Here is a 13,765-nt window from a genome sequence, read left to right as displayed (position 1 = left end):
TTTATCATTCAGTGAATCTGCAGTTAGATTTTTATCTAGGCAATAAATCTTAAAATGTAAACAGCATAAGATTGCCAAAAAACAAGAGAAGGTATTTCCCCAGACTCATTCTGGAAACATCCAGTGCTTCATTTTTTTTAATTTTTGTTTAGTTTTTTTTTTCTTTTTTTTTTCTCCTTTGCTGCAGCTGATCAACAGATCGACTACACTACAGAAACATATTTTCCTGCAATCACTAAAACGTGTTACTGGTTAATAGACCATATTTTTCAGCATAGACCTGCAGTGTTTCTGCTGCAAGTTGCTCTTGTAATATTTTACATTTCTGTTGGATAGTTAAAAGTGTCAAATTCTAGTGTTTACTCTGACAGTAAGGTCCTTTAACCCCTTAATGCCCAATGACGTCCCAGGCAGGTCAGACACAAACGGTCAGGTAACGACCAATGAAGTGCCTGGCATGTCATTTCATTAAACAAGCTTAAAAAGTGATCTATGATCACTTTCTTCGCTTAAACGCTGTTGCTGTAATGCCTCAATGTCAAGGCATTCAGCAACCCTGAGGCGTCAACACTGTATGCCGGTGGACGCCAGTTGATCGCCTTCTAAACTTCAATGGTGTTGCTGAAATGGCGTTCAGTTCTTATGCTCACGAGACAGTGGTCAGCATGCGTAGACAACCTCTGCTGCTGCCGGCGGTTTTGCTGGTGCTTCTACATCACACCGGTGCTCCATCATAGAAGCCCAGTGGAAGCGCCAGCAGCAGAATGCATGGAAAAGTCTCTATAGCGATGCACTATAGCAGCAGTGCATGCTGACATTTATATGTATTTATGTTCATCTTTTACAGCGCAGAAAGGAAATGTTTAGGGTGGGAACCTTTCCTTGTGGCACATTATCCTCTCCAGTTAACTCAATTTAGGTGTCAGCTGGCAGCCAGAAGCCATCTGCTGCTGAATCCAAATACATTTACATGGGCATCATTGAAGTAAAGACTTGGCAGCAGACATTGTGGAGGCTGCTTGTACTGTGTTACTGTGTTAATGCTACACTGTGTGAGCAAAAAATGCAAAATAAATAGCAAGTCTCATTACTCTTTATGCAGGTGCCTTTAGTGTTGGAGATTTGGGTCTGTCTCACACGCTCCTACTCTTTGCAACTGTTCTTTATATTTTTATTTATGTTACTATCATAGAACAAATAAGCTTTTGGTTGCATAAAATCAATAGAATAAGACTCCTAATGTATTCAGAAATGTCTAAAATATCCTGAAAAACATGACTGCCCATAAATGTGACATGCTATGTAAATAACAATGCAATTACAGTGTATTGCTTATGTATTAGTCAGTTGGTCGCATTTGTATCACAAACAGTGCTGAGTAATTAATAAGGTATCTGCAGAATTTACTGTCACCATTTATTCCTGCCTTGTGCAGAGGAATAGCTGAGCCTGGTACTACATCAGTTTATTGTGTTAGTATAATTATTAATCTGATGACAACATGAGATTTAGTTTTTTCTATGCGTACTATAGAACCGAAGACTAAAATGAACAGAGATTTGCACTTCAAGATAATCATATTAATACTTAATATTCATTTTAGACAATCCCCCAGGAAGGGGAAATATATTTCAAGTCTTACTGACAGATCTGCTTTCAGAACTTTGTTTTAATCAGTAATGTGTGTGTTGCTTAAATGTTGATGTGCGCTTTATCGTGCTAAAAGAGATGGTGCCCCATATAGCCAGATATCAGAGATTGCCATTACTTCAACAGGAGTAGTAGTCTAAACCTTAATGTGTTGGCTGACACCTTTCTTCGTGTCTGTAGGTAAGGGACATTTATTGGAACAATATAAAACAAAACCCACAATTGCTTTGTGTTGTGTATTTAAATCTCAAGATCTACCAAATTTCCCCATTAAATATTTTGGGCAAGCATAGTACATACAATTATGACTTCTATATATGTGGAAAAATGTTCATTTGGTACATTTTGAAACCCTATTTTCTTCAGTTATTCTTCTATGTATCTACTGTCAACGTAAGATATTTTTCAAGAGAACTTCCCTATTAAATAATAATAAATGTGAGGAAACATGATTTGTAAACACTACAACTGTTTTAACCCCTTAATGACAAAGCCCGTACATATACGGGCTCAAAATGCATTGTTTTCAATGGGTTTAGGGACCGCCCATTGTCCTTAAGGGGTTAATTCAAGTCCTTATTTGAACCCTGGAAAAGAGCATCTTACGTGATGTCATCATGGGTGGCCAACACCTCCAGTCCTTCCCATTAGGGAAAAACTGGTGATTAACTGTTTTTGATGTTACCGAGGCTCCAGAACAGACCCATTCTAGGACAAAAATGTTCCTCATTCCTGCCACCACCATCTTCATGAGTGATCAAGGGGAGGTCGAGTTTCATAGAGCTGAAGGGCGATATGTTAATGTGTAAATATAGCCATTGCGGTCAATTTTTGGCATGCAGATTTTAATGCATTTAGGTGTAGAACTGTATTTCCATATTTTATTTGAATAACTAAACTACCAATTTAACCATTTGTCTTGTTCACACAGTATCTTATATTTAAGGATATTATATATCTAAAATCTGGAAAAATGTTACAGAACGTTTTCAGTGTGGTTTGATTTTCTTTTTTGGTCATAAATCTTGGGTTGATTTGCATTATATTATACGCTTGGCTAGGAGTACTTTTTGCAGTTCAAATATTTTGCTTTCTACTGTCCTTTTTAAGCTTGGGTAGAAATTCCCAGAAAGTCAACAAGATGGATCCCCTGCTTAGGTTTTACAGCAGCACGGATCTCAGCAGTTTGCTTAAAAATCCACGAGGCAAACATGTCAGGAGCATATCAAGAAATTGATCTGTTCTGTTAATTAAACTAGACCTTTTGTTCTAGAAATGTCAGGATCGGCGGAAGAATATTTTCTAGTTTTGTTAGCTTTTGACTTTGAGGTTCTATCACCGGGAGAGAAACAATTAGGAAGCGTTCAGTGGAACAGAGGAATGGACAGTATGTGCACATGGTGGACGGGATGATATTTCTTACATATCAAAAATCTCTTTGTAAACGATATTTGGAATATAAACTGTTGAGGGTACCGAGCACCCCTGAATGGGAGCATGAAGAATTTTCACCTTGATTGTCTTTTCAGTAGTAGCTCTAGACATACAGTTGTCCATCAACTAAATACAGGTTGGGACAAATATATTCCAGTCGAACTTAGTCTAGCCCTGAGTTTTGTTTATGCTTGTTGCATAAACTGGAAATTGCCTTTCCTTTCAAAATTGAAAAAAAAATCACCATCTGAGAGTGCCAAATCGATGCTAAACAACAGTGTCGCCGACCACAGAATCTGTATCATTTGGATTATCTGACATTTGCAACAATGCACGGTATATATTTACATTCTGATTTTTTTGGTTTTTAGCCTAAAGGGCTAATCACGGTAAATATTGGTTCAAGGACATAAAGGCAAACAGCCTCTTGGGCGTGTCACTGGTTATCAACCAATTATATTCAACACCGTATTTTAATTTAAAGGTTTGTGGGCATTTTGCCTTTAATTCAGCTTTAGAAAGCTATTACTGAGCTCTTACGTTTGAAAACAATGCAATGACATACTGCGTTGCTCGCTTAATTACCCAAGTCTGTCATATTATAGAGTTATAGTGCAATACAACTACACAGATATCATATCAATAGTGTATGGCGTAAAGAGAATGTAAAAAAATTCTGTGAAATAAGACTTCTAGGTCTTCAGCACAAAATCCTGGTGGTGATAATCCAGTGATAATCCAGTTGTTGCCAAGCCAAATGATGACAGAGCATCATGGGACTTGTAGTTACAATTAAGAGAGCTGTCTTTTTACTACACCTGCTGTGCATCTATCTTCCATGCCTTTTTTTGTGTTGTAAAAAAAATAATTTTTCATAGTTGGTATATTTTGAAGCAATAGTCTGCTTTAAATAAAATAGTTTTCTCAAAAAGTAACTAAAGTGTGTCATTTTATCTTATGAAATTTCTAGTAGTGGTCTGCGAAAAACGTAATTCCACTTACAAAAGTGAATCAAGTTCTGTGACAAATTTGTATAATAACCAAAACATATTGAATAACACTCCAGCTTGTACTGCCCCCCCCCCCCATTTGAATGTGATTTAAACTGAGCCTATGTACACGATTATTCATGTTGATCCAGGGGGTTCAAAGTCCCCCTGACCTTAAGGGCAATAACCAGGCCAGGGTTTTTGAATATCCCACTTGAGCGATGGCAGCTCAATCAACATGGTTGAAACTGACTACATGTCTTCCATCCAAAAATTCTAGCTCTGCTTGTAGCCCTTGAGGCCTGGCGTTCGGCACCTCTAATGTATGCTGTATGTGCAGTATTTTAAGTAATAATTATTTAGATTGCAATCTAGTATATATTGTATGTACCTGAATTGTTTTTAAGGGTTAAAAAATAAGGGAAAATGTGCTAAAGAAGCAGTATTTGAGGAGAGTCTAGTGGAAGCTGTGTCAGATCACAATTTTCGGTTTTAAAAGGTACTAGATGCCTATGGGAAATCTGAATTTAATGGGTTTCACTTATTGTAGTTGTTTCTTGCGTTTGTGTCTCCATTTCCCTAGTTACAATGCAGCAAGTTGCCAGGACGGTGGCCAAGGTCGAACTCTCAGATCACGTCTGTGATGTAGTCTTTGCGCTCTTTGACTGTGATGGTAAGTGTGAATAATCTTAAAAAAATCATACTTATTACTTGCCTTCCGTTTCTATGGCACTTTATGGCTGTAGAAAATATACTGGTTTTCCTTAACTTGCACCTTTGTACCTGATGAACAGCAGTGGTTTATCTCTTCGGTCTAATGCTAAATTCACCCTTGGAAGGAGTGCTGTAGATGTGAAATCTCTATACACAGCAAACGTGTAGCTCACGCTTCATGTAATTTTACATTGTCGTGCCAATTAATTAAAATGAGTCACTGTTTCAGAGAAATAGATTCCGCCAATGAGGTTACCTTTCTTCCTGGGCTTTGTAATCAACCAATTTTTCACCCCCCAAACTATCGAATTCACTGTAAGAAACCTCAAAACATACTATTTGAAAGAATAAATAAAAGCTTCAGTGTTTTATTGTGTATTTAACAGGCAGAAAAGTCTTCAAGTACTCTTTCTGTTATGTAGACAAAAATGGATGGTAGCTTGAGAACTTTTCAAGTTAAACATTAAGAAAAAGAAGAACATCATGATCAGATGATTAAGTCAGGGGTGTTTGTCTAGTAGAACTAAAACAGATACAAAGGCTCATATGTAGTTGCATTATATTATGCAACAACATAAATAAATATGAATAAATATAATTAAAAAACGTGTTTTCAAAAAATATTGCACTTTTTTGGGGCATGAGTTTCTCTTCAATAACAATCATAAGCGCTTATCGGTAACGAGAATGAGGGGTAGGAGATATATGTATACACATACACTCACTGTCCAATTTATTAGGTACTCGTGTCCAATTGCTTGTCAAGAGAAATGGCTAGCGGGACAAGAGCCCCTGAGGAAGTTAAGTTTTAACGCAACGCGTAGGGCGGAAACTGCACCACTGCATATATTGAATATTAGTTTATTATTAATTTATGTTAACGGAGTTACCGGGAGGAGAGTCTCAAAAATAGTGACTTACCACACCTTTTTACCGAGGGGAATGCCTGCGCACTTCACAGAAAGCACCAGATTCTGCACTGCTTCCCGAAGAGCACTTTATCTTACGGAGTTGTTCGGTAACCCTAATTTTATCAATGCACATTTTGCACTTGAGCTGGTCCTCGGTGCATGTTTGTTTATTTATAATAAATGATATACAGAGACTTTTTATAGAGACGGTATTACACTAATGTTGTCCTTTCTTGCACATGCCAACCCGTGTCCCTGAGAGGGTCATCCAGTCCGGCTTTACCAAGAGAGCTATTTTTGTTACGATATTCTGTTTTTTGCTGGCAATGTTTCTTGGGATTTGAGGAGTCCTTGCAGATATCAACTTTAAGAAGAGTATTTTGGACTATTGTTTTTCTATATACTATTATAAAATTATCCATCAAAATTGTAATTAAAAACAGAAATAGTCTGATTAGCCATACCAGCTGGGAAAAAATAAATACAATTGTTTTTGCAGGTAAAGTTTTATTAGAATTTTGCCATCCCATGCATTAAATTATAAAATATTTTTCATCAAGCTTTACCTTAAAACAGGCCAACTTTAGGATGCCTTTCTGGTACATGTCATTGGGTTCCCCCAAGGGCTTAGACGAGGCAATCCTCCATGCAGATAACAGAATCCTGCTCTGTGAAGGTCTGAATATCGATATTTGGTTTTTTTAGACTAGATTTTCTGCAAATCTAGTATTATATTTAACAAGCAGTATAAATAAAAGCCAACAATCTGATTCAGTGCAATAAGAGATGTGGACTCGCGTGCACCTCCCAAAGAACCCAGAGGTGGAAGTTGAGGAGATGCATTTGGCGTATTAGCTGTGGGTTTTGCTTCTCAAATCTTAACATGTAGGGCAAGGGCAAGTTGCTGAGCATTGGCCAACCTCCTCAATCTTCATTGCAGTTTCCAGCAAGTAATAAAATACAGTAAACCTTGAAATGCCAGCCTTGTATATGGTCATTTCCGGAAACACACGAGGAGTATCCACCGGCACCGGTGTAATCTGTCTACATGTTGACTTCAGTCAATGGTGCAATGTAGTTATATGTAGTGCAAGTAGTTCTTTATGAAGTGCCCTGACCTTGCTGCTTCGGCAGCTTCCCAAACTCTTTAAATTTAAAGTACAGTTCAATAATAGTCTTTGTATTTAACTTTACAAATGAATTTAATCACTAGATTATTTTCACTGATATTTTAAAAATAATTTAAAAAATTGTCTGTCCAGACATGGTGTTTATCTGTATAGAAGTATTAAATTACAATGTAATTAAGCTAATCACATTTAATTCATGCTTTTAGTTACCACATGTAATTAACTAATCAAGACTATTTCATCAGCTCATTATAAGCTGGTTCTCCCTGTCTTTTGCCCAGTCGATTACTAGCAGTACATTTTAATATATATGGAAATTGATGCATTATACAAAACATGCATTCCTGGATGAGCAGGCATCATATTCAGTGGAAACTAGCAAGGAAGGAAATGAGGCAGAGCTCTTGCTTTGTAATCCTATAAAAATGAATACATGCGTCAATTTGTGTGCAATAACTTGCAAAATTGACTTCAATATCCTTTTTTACTTACGTTGGTGGATTGTTCCAGCAATTTTGTATTGTAAGTGATAGTCAGGACACTGCATCATTATTTTTTTCTACAACATCCTAGAATAAATGTGTAATATCTATCTGAGCATTAATAAAAGTATTATCCCTGCAACACCTTTTAGTGACTTTGCTTCCAGTCTAATTACTTGTCACATCCTTGGAAGCCTCTAACTAGCGGTACATTTGTCTGCTGTTATTGGACTCTATTTGAGCCGTTCCAAAGGTTTCTGCAGATACTTTCTACCACTCTAATAGCGCTGGTTCATCTTAGTTGCACCTGACCACAATTCTCTTTAAATATTTGGACAAATGTACAGTAGATCTGCAAAAAATAAAATAACTATTATATAATTCTGCTTGACCCAAGCTGTTTGGTAGATATCGGACATATATTTACTGTGCCATGGATCCCCAACATAAGCTGCTAATATGAGAGCCCTAAACCCATAGCCATGACTCTTTAGTTACACATTTAGAGTTGTTCAATTTTGCTGTCTCTGATAGCTGAGCTCCAACAGCTTCGTGCTAACTAATGTGTACTTGCAGATTATTGAGGACCATGCACAAGTGGCTCTTAGCACTGGATTCTACGAACATCCGGTACACAGAGCAAAAGTCAATGTATCTGCTCCATTGACGCAACAATTTTGCATCTGAAATATGTAATTAAATATATAATGTTTGCTTCTATGAAAAATATATTTCAATGGGTGCAGTCTTCAGAACATATTTTTCACAGTAGCATATACAAATTAATGAATTTACTTGGCAGAAGAACACCATTTTCCATCTTTATCTCTGTTGGGCTTTGATCAGTTGAAACAAAGCCTCTGCAAAGTGGTTTTCCCCTTCTGAATCGGGTAAAACTCTTTTAGAGCTACAACATTATTTATCTTTAGTATTGGTATTAGTCCAGGTTATTTTTCTTTCGTTCCAAATACTGACAGAGCTTGGTCAACTAACCTCAACAAGTTAGTTCCACAGCTCAACCTGGATGATTAAAAGATTTAGCCATACTTAAAAATACAAGAAGTTTTTGTTACAGAAATTATGTCTGACAATATTGATGCTCGACAGAGAAAATGATACCTAATAAAAGATTTGACTGTACAATGTATATGAGTCACAGAGTCATACAGTAAGATATACAGTATAGTCCTTTATAGTTTCTAATCACAGCAAAGTTACCGTATTTTCCGGCGTATAAGACGACCCCCAACTTTTCCAGTTAAAATATAGAGTTTGGGCCATACTCGCCGTATAAGACTACCCCTCTACCCAGTATACCACAACCAGCCAATCATGGCAAGCGATGTACCTTACCGTTGATTGGTTGGTTGTTGTATACAAAGCCTCCTTGGATTGGGTGGGACAGCTTTCCCTAACATATGCCTGTCCACACACACACACATGTATATACATACACTGCCCTCACACGCCCCTTCCTTTACACACATATACACGTACACACCAGCTTACAAACACACATATACACATACACTGCCCTTACACACACCTGTCCATACACATACACTGCCCATACACAGACATATACATACATACACTGCCCTTACACACACACACACACACACACACACACACACACATATATATATATATGTATATATATATATATATATATGTATATATATATATATATATGTGTATATATATATATATATATATATGTATATATATATATGTATATATATGTATATATATATATATATATATATATATATATACACACACCAGCTTACAAACACACAAATACCTACACTGCTCTTACACACACCTGACCATACACATAGACTGACCAACATATAGACACATACACTGCCCCTTTCTCCCCATCTCTTACCTTTCTCATCTTCTGTCTTCCATCCAGTTGTGGGAGCGTGAGGTCTGTCATTTCAGACCTCTGCTTTACTGCTCCCTCAACACTAAGCGGCGCCGGCAATTGATGCTGAGCGCCGGGACATGACGTCATTCACGCGCTCGGCATCAATAGCCGGCGCATACTGATTAGGGAGCACGGAAGCCCCTAATGCTGGGCTAGTTAGAGGGAGGTCATGATCTCCCCAACCAGCCCTGCTCATCGGGCGCCCGCTGATCAGGGCTAGTTGGGGAGATCACGATCTTGTAGCTACCTCGGCGTGGCCCTGAAGACCGGCTTCTCCGCTCGCCCCTCCCCTAGAGATTCCGGTCTGGCTCGGTAATTAAGTAAGTATACCCGGCATGTAAGACGACCCCCGACTTTTGATTAGATTTTCACGGGTTAAAAAGTCGTCTTATACACCGGAAAATACGCTGTAATTCCACAGCTCAGGCAGTGCACGTTACATGTAAATAATACATACATTAGAAAAAGGGAAAACGATAATTATGATTTTTAAATGATTTTTCACAGGCATATGATTCTGGAAGATTCATATAAGGCTTTTAACTATTTTTTCTTTGTCTTTTAAGTTGCAAAAAGAAGGTACAAACATTCACATTAAACTTGTGTATTAACCATGTCTTCCTTTTGGGACTGGAAGTGCTACAGAAATATATACGTCACACCATCTGCATTGTGTGCTTTTTCTCCAGTTCTTTTGGATCTGACTGTACAGAAAACTCGCTGCCTAATTGTGTAATAAAATACTGGCCATGATTTGGCTAACTGTATCCTGAAATGATTTGTCTAACGTTCTTTGACAGGAAACGGAGAGCTGAGTAATAAGGAGTTCATTGCTATCATGAAGCAGCGCCTGATGAGAGGACTGGAGAAGCCAAAGGACATGGGATTCACTCGACTAATGAGAGCCATGTGGAAATGCGCTCAGGAGACAGCCTGGGATTTTGCCATGCCAAAACAATAACAATGTGCATGTGGCAACCAAGGGAAGCTAGACCTATAATGAATCCAGAAATAACGTGCATACCACTAAATCAAAACAAACTACTCTTACAGATATACATTTATTTTCTAGAGCAAAATAAGATAAAAATGCTTCCAGAATGCAGATAATAGTCTGCACGAAACACTATTTTTGTTTTCAATTTTTCCTAGTCTTTGTGTATTTAGAGGAATAGTTAATTTCCCTGCTTGCAGAGGTCTTTCTAGAAATACTTTAACTATTGCAGACTACAGAGGGACATCAAGCAGTTAGACAAGTGCTAACACAGAGAGGTACTATTACTATACCAATTAAGGACCGCTGTTAGACTAATGTTAACACAGAGAGAGAGAATTACTTTACCAATTAAAGATTAGTTCAGCCTAACAGCCATAACACTTCCTAATTACATATAACCATCCTTCTATTTCAGGTTCTCTGCTCCAGTTGTAAATATTTTAAGCTGCAAATCAGGAAGTAAGGTGTACTCTTGACAAGTGTGTCCTAAGGAGCTTCCTGATGGCAAATGTTTCTTACAAAATATTTTTTTACCATCTTAATATGGCCTTATCGGAAATACTTCATGTGTAGAACAGTTAGGTCAAGTTGTTGGTAGAAGTTCAATGATTCACTCCATTACTCTATAAAATGTATTTACCTACTTTCTTTTCATAGCCAAGGGGTTACACAAAGACAGGTCTGGTGTGTTATGTTGTGTTATGTTATGTACAGGAAAATTGTAATTTATATAACAATTAAAATATTCTGTTTGAGGACAATTATCTTTAGTGTTTTCGGCCACAACAAATGCAACCTAAGCTACTTGCTGCAGCAGATTCTGAGAAATAGTTTGATTTCCAGATATTCATTTTTGATAGCAATAATTCATTTTGTTGTTTCAATTTCTTTTCTTTAAGAATTTGCTTAATATGGATATTCCACACAATGATGATTAAGACATGGTACTTAATTAGAAGCAAAAGGTCCAAATCTATAAAAGGTTGAAATATTTATAAGCCAGACAGTTTACAGATCGCATTATGAAAGCTTAAGATATCTTGATTTATTAAAAATAAAAAAACAAAATAAAATCACTTAATAGTTATATAGCTTTATATACAAATCACCATACTTTTGCTTAACCCTGTTACAAAATCTTAAGTGAATTCTACAACATTGTAAAACGTTTCAAACTGGTGTTAATAGATGCATGGGGTTAAGTTTAATTTTAAGAGCTGTTTTTGTAACTATGAAATAAATGCTTTATTGTTATTATTCAATTGTTTGTGACCACCATCATCTTACAGTGTTTGCAGTCCAAGAGATATTTTAACCTCTTTGTGACCTATGACATGTGTAGGTCAGTGCTTAAAATGTTCACACCTCATCACTGTTGCTAAACTCCAACTCCATACATAAGGTCCCTTTTTTAGCGAATCACATGCATGGGTATTGACAAAGGCAATGCTTGAACTATCTACACTTGAATTGGTTTCTTCTTTCCATCTTCAGGTGGAACACTGTGAATCAGGTGTTTCCAAGTAGCTGCTTTAGTTAGATAGCCTATGGTCATAGCACATTTCTTTTTCATGGAGCTATCTCAGCATGTGTTTTCATAAGTCTAATGCCTCTCAAAGTCCTATCTAGTTGTTGGTATAAAAACAATGTTTTTTTACTTCTTGGCAAAGGTAAATTAAAAGGGCCTAATGACATGAGACAAAACATTCTTCTAAATTAGCTCTGTAATTGCATATAGTTAACCAGAAGCTCTACCCATCTTATTCCTCTGTAGGTTGCATAAAATGTAAACTATTTGTGTTATTGGTTCCTATTGTGTCTGCCTTTTGTGGAACCAATAACATTCCTAACTGATACAATCAGAAACGCCATTTTACCAATGGTTGCCCCACAAGTCATTATTTTGTAATACAGAATTTTTTTGTAACTTCAGCTTTGTCACCGTTTTATATGTATGTCATTATTAACATTTAAGTGCAGTATAAAACTATCTTAGGTAGGTTTCTGAAGAAGGATGTTGTGACAGAGACCCGTACTCGGACTGAGTAGCTCCCCCGTAGAGATCTTCATAGTTACATAGGCTGAAAAAAAAAAAACATGCTTCCATCAAGTTCAGGCTTTCCCACATCTGTTAATTGCTTTTGCTGTTGATCTAAAACAAGGCAAAAAATCCAGTTTGTAGTTCTTTCCAATTTTGCAACAACTAGGAAACAAAATTCCTTCTCGACCAGCCGAGACTTAGTGTAGGGTACAAACAGAACTCCGTTTATTGAAGACATCACAGATATATATATATACACCAAACATGATAGGATTAGGGGCATGATTTCATCAACCACTAGACAGCCAGGCACCACCTCAGGGTGAACCTGAGGGAGAGGCATCATTCTCTGGGCTCCAATGGAGAGCTCAGGGTCTGAGGATGCTATGGTACATAAAGCCACGTGATCCGACATCTGGACTTTGAGCAGCAGCGCTGGAAACTTCCCTGAGAATAGTCCGCATGGTAGCCGGGCTAGAGTTCCATGGCCGTGGCTGGGTAAACCCCGGTCCTAAAGATTGGTAATAAAACCAGGGTTCCCGAATGAGCTCCCTCTCCTCAACCACCAGCGAGTTTTGCCCACCACGAGTTAAATGTAACCTAAAAAGAGCAACGTGGTGGGACGAAAGTCTGTAGCGACACAGTTACAATTGTCGTCATCGCCGTGTTTCCTATCCGCCATACAGTTCCATGAATTTGCGGCTAGGTCCTGGTCAGGTGCATCCTGGCTTTGTAGAGCCCCCATAGCCGGCTAGTTCATGGTGTTCTGGTTAGAGCAGACCAGATGGGGTTTCCTGTTCGCCCTGTGCCTCCCAATGAGATCAAAGTGATTAGACATAAGAGGGGACTGGGCAGGCAGGTAAGGAGTCTCCCCAGAAATCCACCAGTGCCCCTCTTCCAAACTCAAACATACCCCCATGTGTCCTCAGTCTCAGGGGGTTACCGTGACAGATGTAGTTACATCACAGTTCAATTATTCCGTAACTTTTTTTTATCTTCTGTTTTATGCTGCCAGCTTTGTAGTTTTTGATTATCCTCAGACCTACAGTATTTATTTATCATTTTACCTTGGTAGCCTGAGGTATCTTCAGATGTTCATTTTCTGCAATCCAAAATGAATAAACAACATATCTCATGGGAAAATATTATTTCTTTGCTGAATTACCTTGTATTGCTGTATTTATGGAATTTTCATACTGCTGACGTTCACCGGCTTCCAGAGAGGAGGATCCCCCACAGAGCTGCAGGGACCTGTATCCCCCTCTATGGCATCCGGTGAACGTCAACAACTTCTGCATAGAAGCCCCAGCGGAAGTGGCGAGCAGCAGCAGCAGAGGTTGTCTGTGCGCATCCCGCTAGACACCAGGAAGTCTGGGGATGCATTGGTAGGATGGGGGGGGCAGAGTGGCAAATCTGGGGGTCAGTAGCATATCGGGAGCAGAGTGGCATATAAAGGGGGCATAAAGCATATCTGGGGAGCAGAG

The 13,765-nt window shown here is 38.1% G+C and overlaps 1 protein-coding gene across 1 annotated transcript in view; it reads left to right on the top strand.

The window, feature by feature from the left end:
- The window catches only part of MICU1 (mitochondrial calcium uptake 1), an 85,923-nt gene extending 74,421 nt beyond the window's left edge, over window positions 1–11,502 (top strand). Inside the window, exons 11-12 of the mRNA XM_053451320.1 lie at window positions 4,657–4,746; window positions 10,044–11,502. Coding sequence (XP_053307295.1) covers window positions 4,657–4,746; window positions 10,044–10,204 — 251 coding nt within the window. The 3' untranslated portion in view covers window positions 10,205–11,502. The remainder of the gene's footprint in view (window positions 1–4,656; window positions 4,747–10,043) is intronic.
- The last annotated feature ends 2,263 nt before the right edge of the window (window positions 11,503–13,765 follow it).

This window comes from Spea bombifrons, chromosome 11 (assembly GCF_027358695.1).
Source record: "Spea bombifrons isolate aSpeBom1 chromosome 11, aSpeBom1.2.pri, whole genome shotgun sequence".
In the NCBI taxonomy this organism is placed as follows: Eukaryota; Metazoa; Chordata; class Amphibia; order Anura; family Pelobatidae; genus Spea; species Spea bombifrons.
Note: the sequence above shows the minus strand (reverse complement) of the source record. Positions and strands in the feature narration are given on the sequence as shown.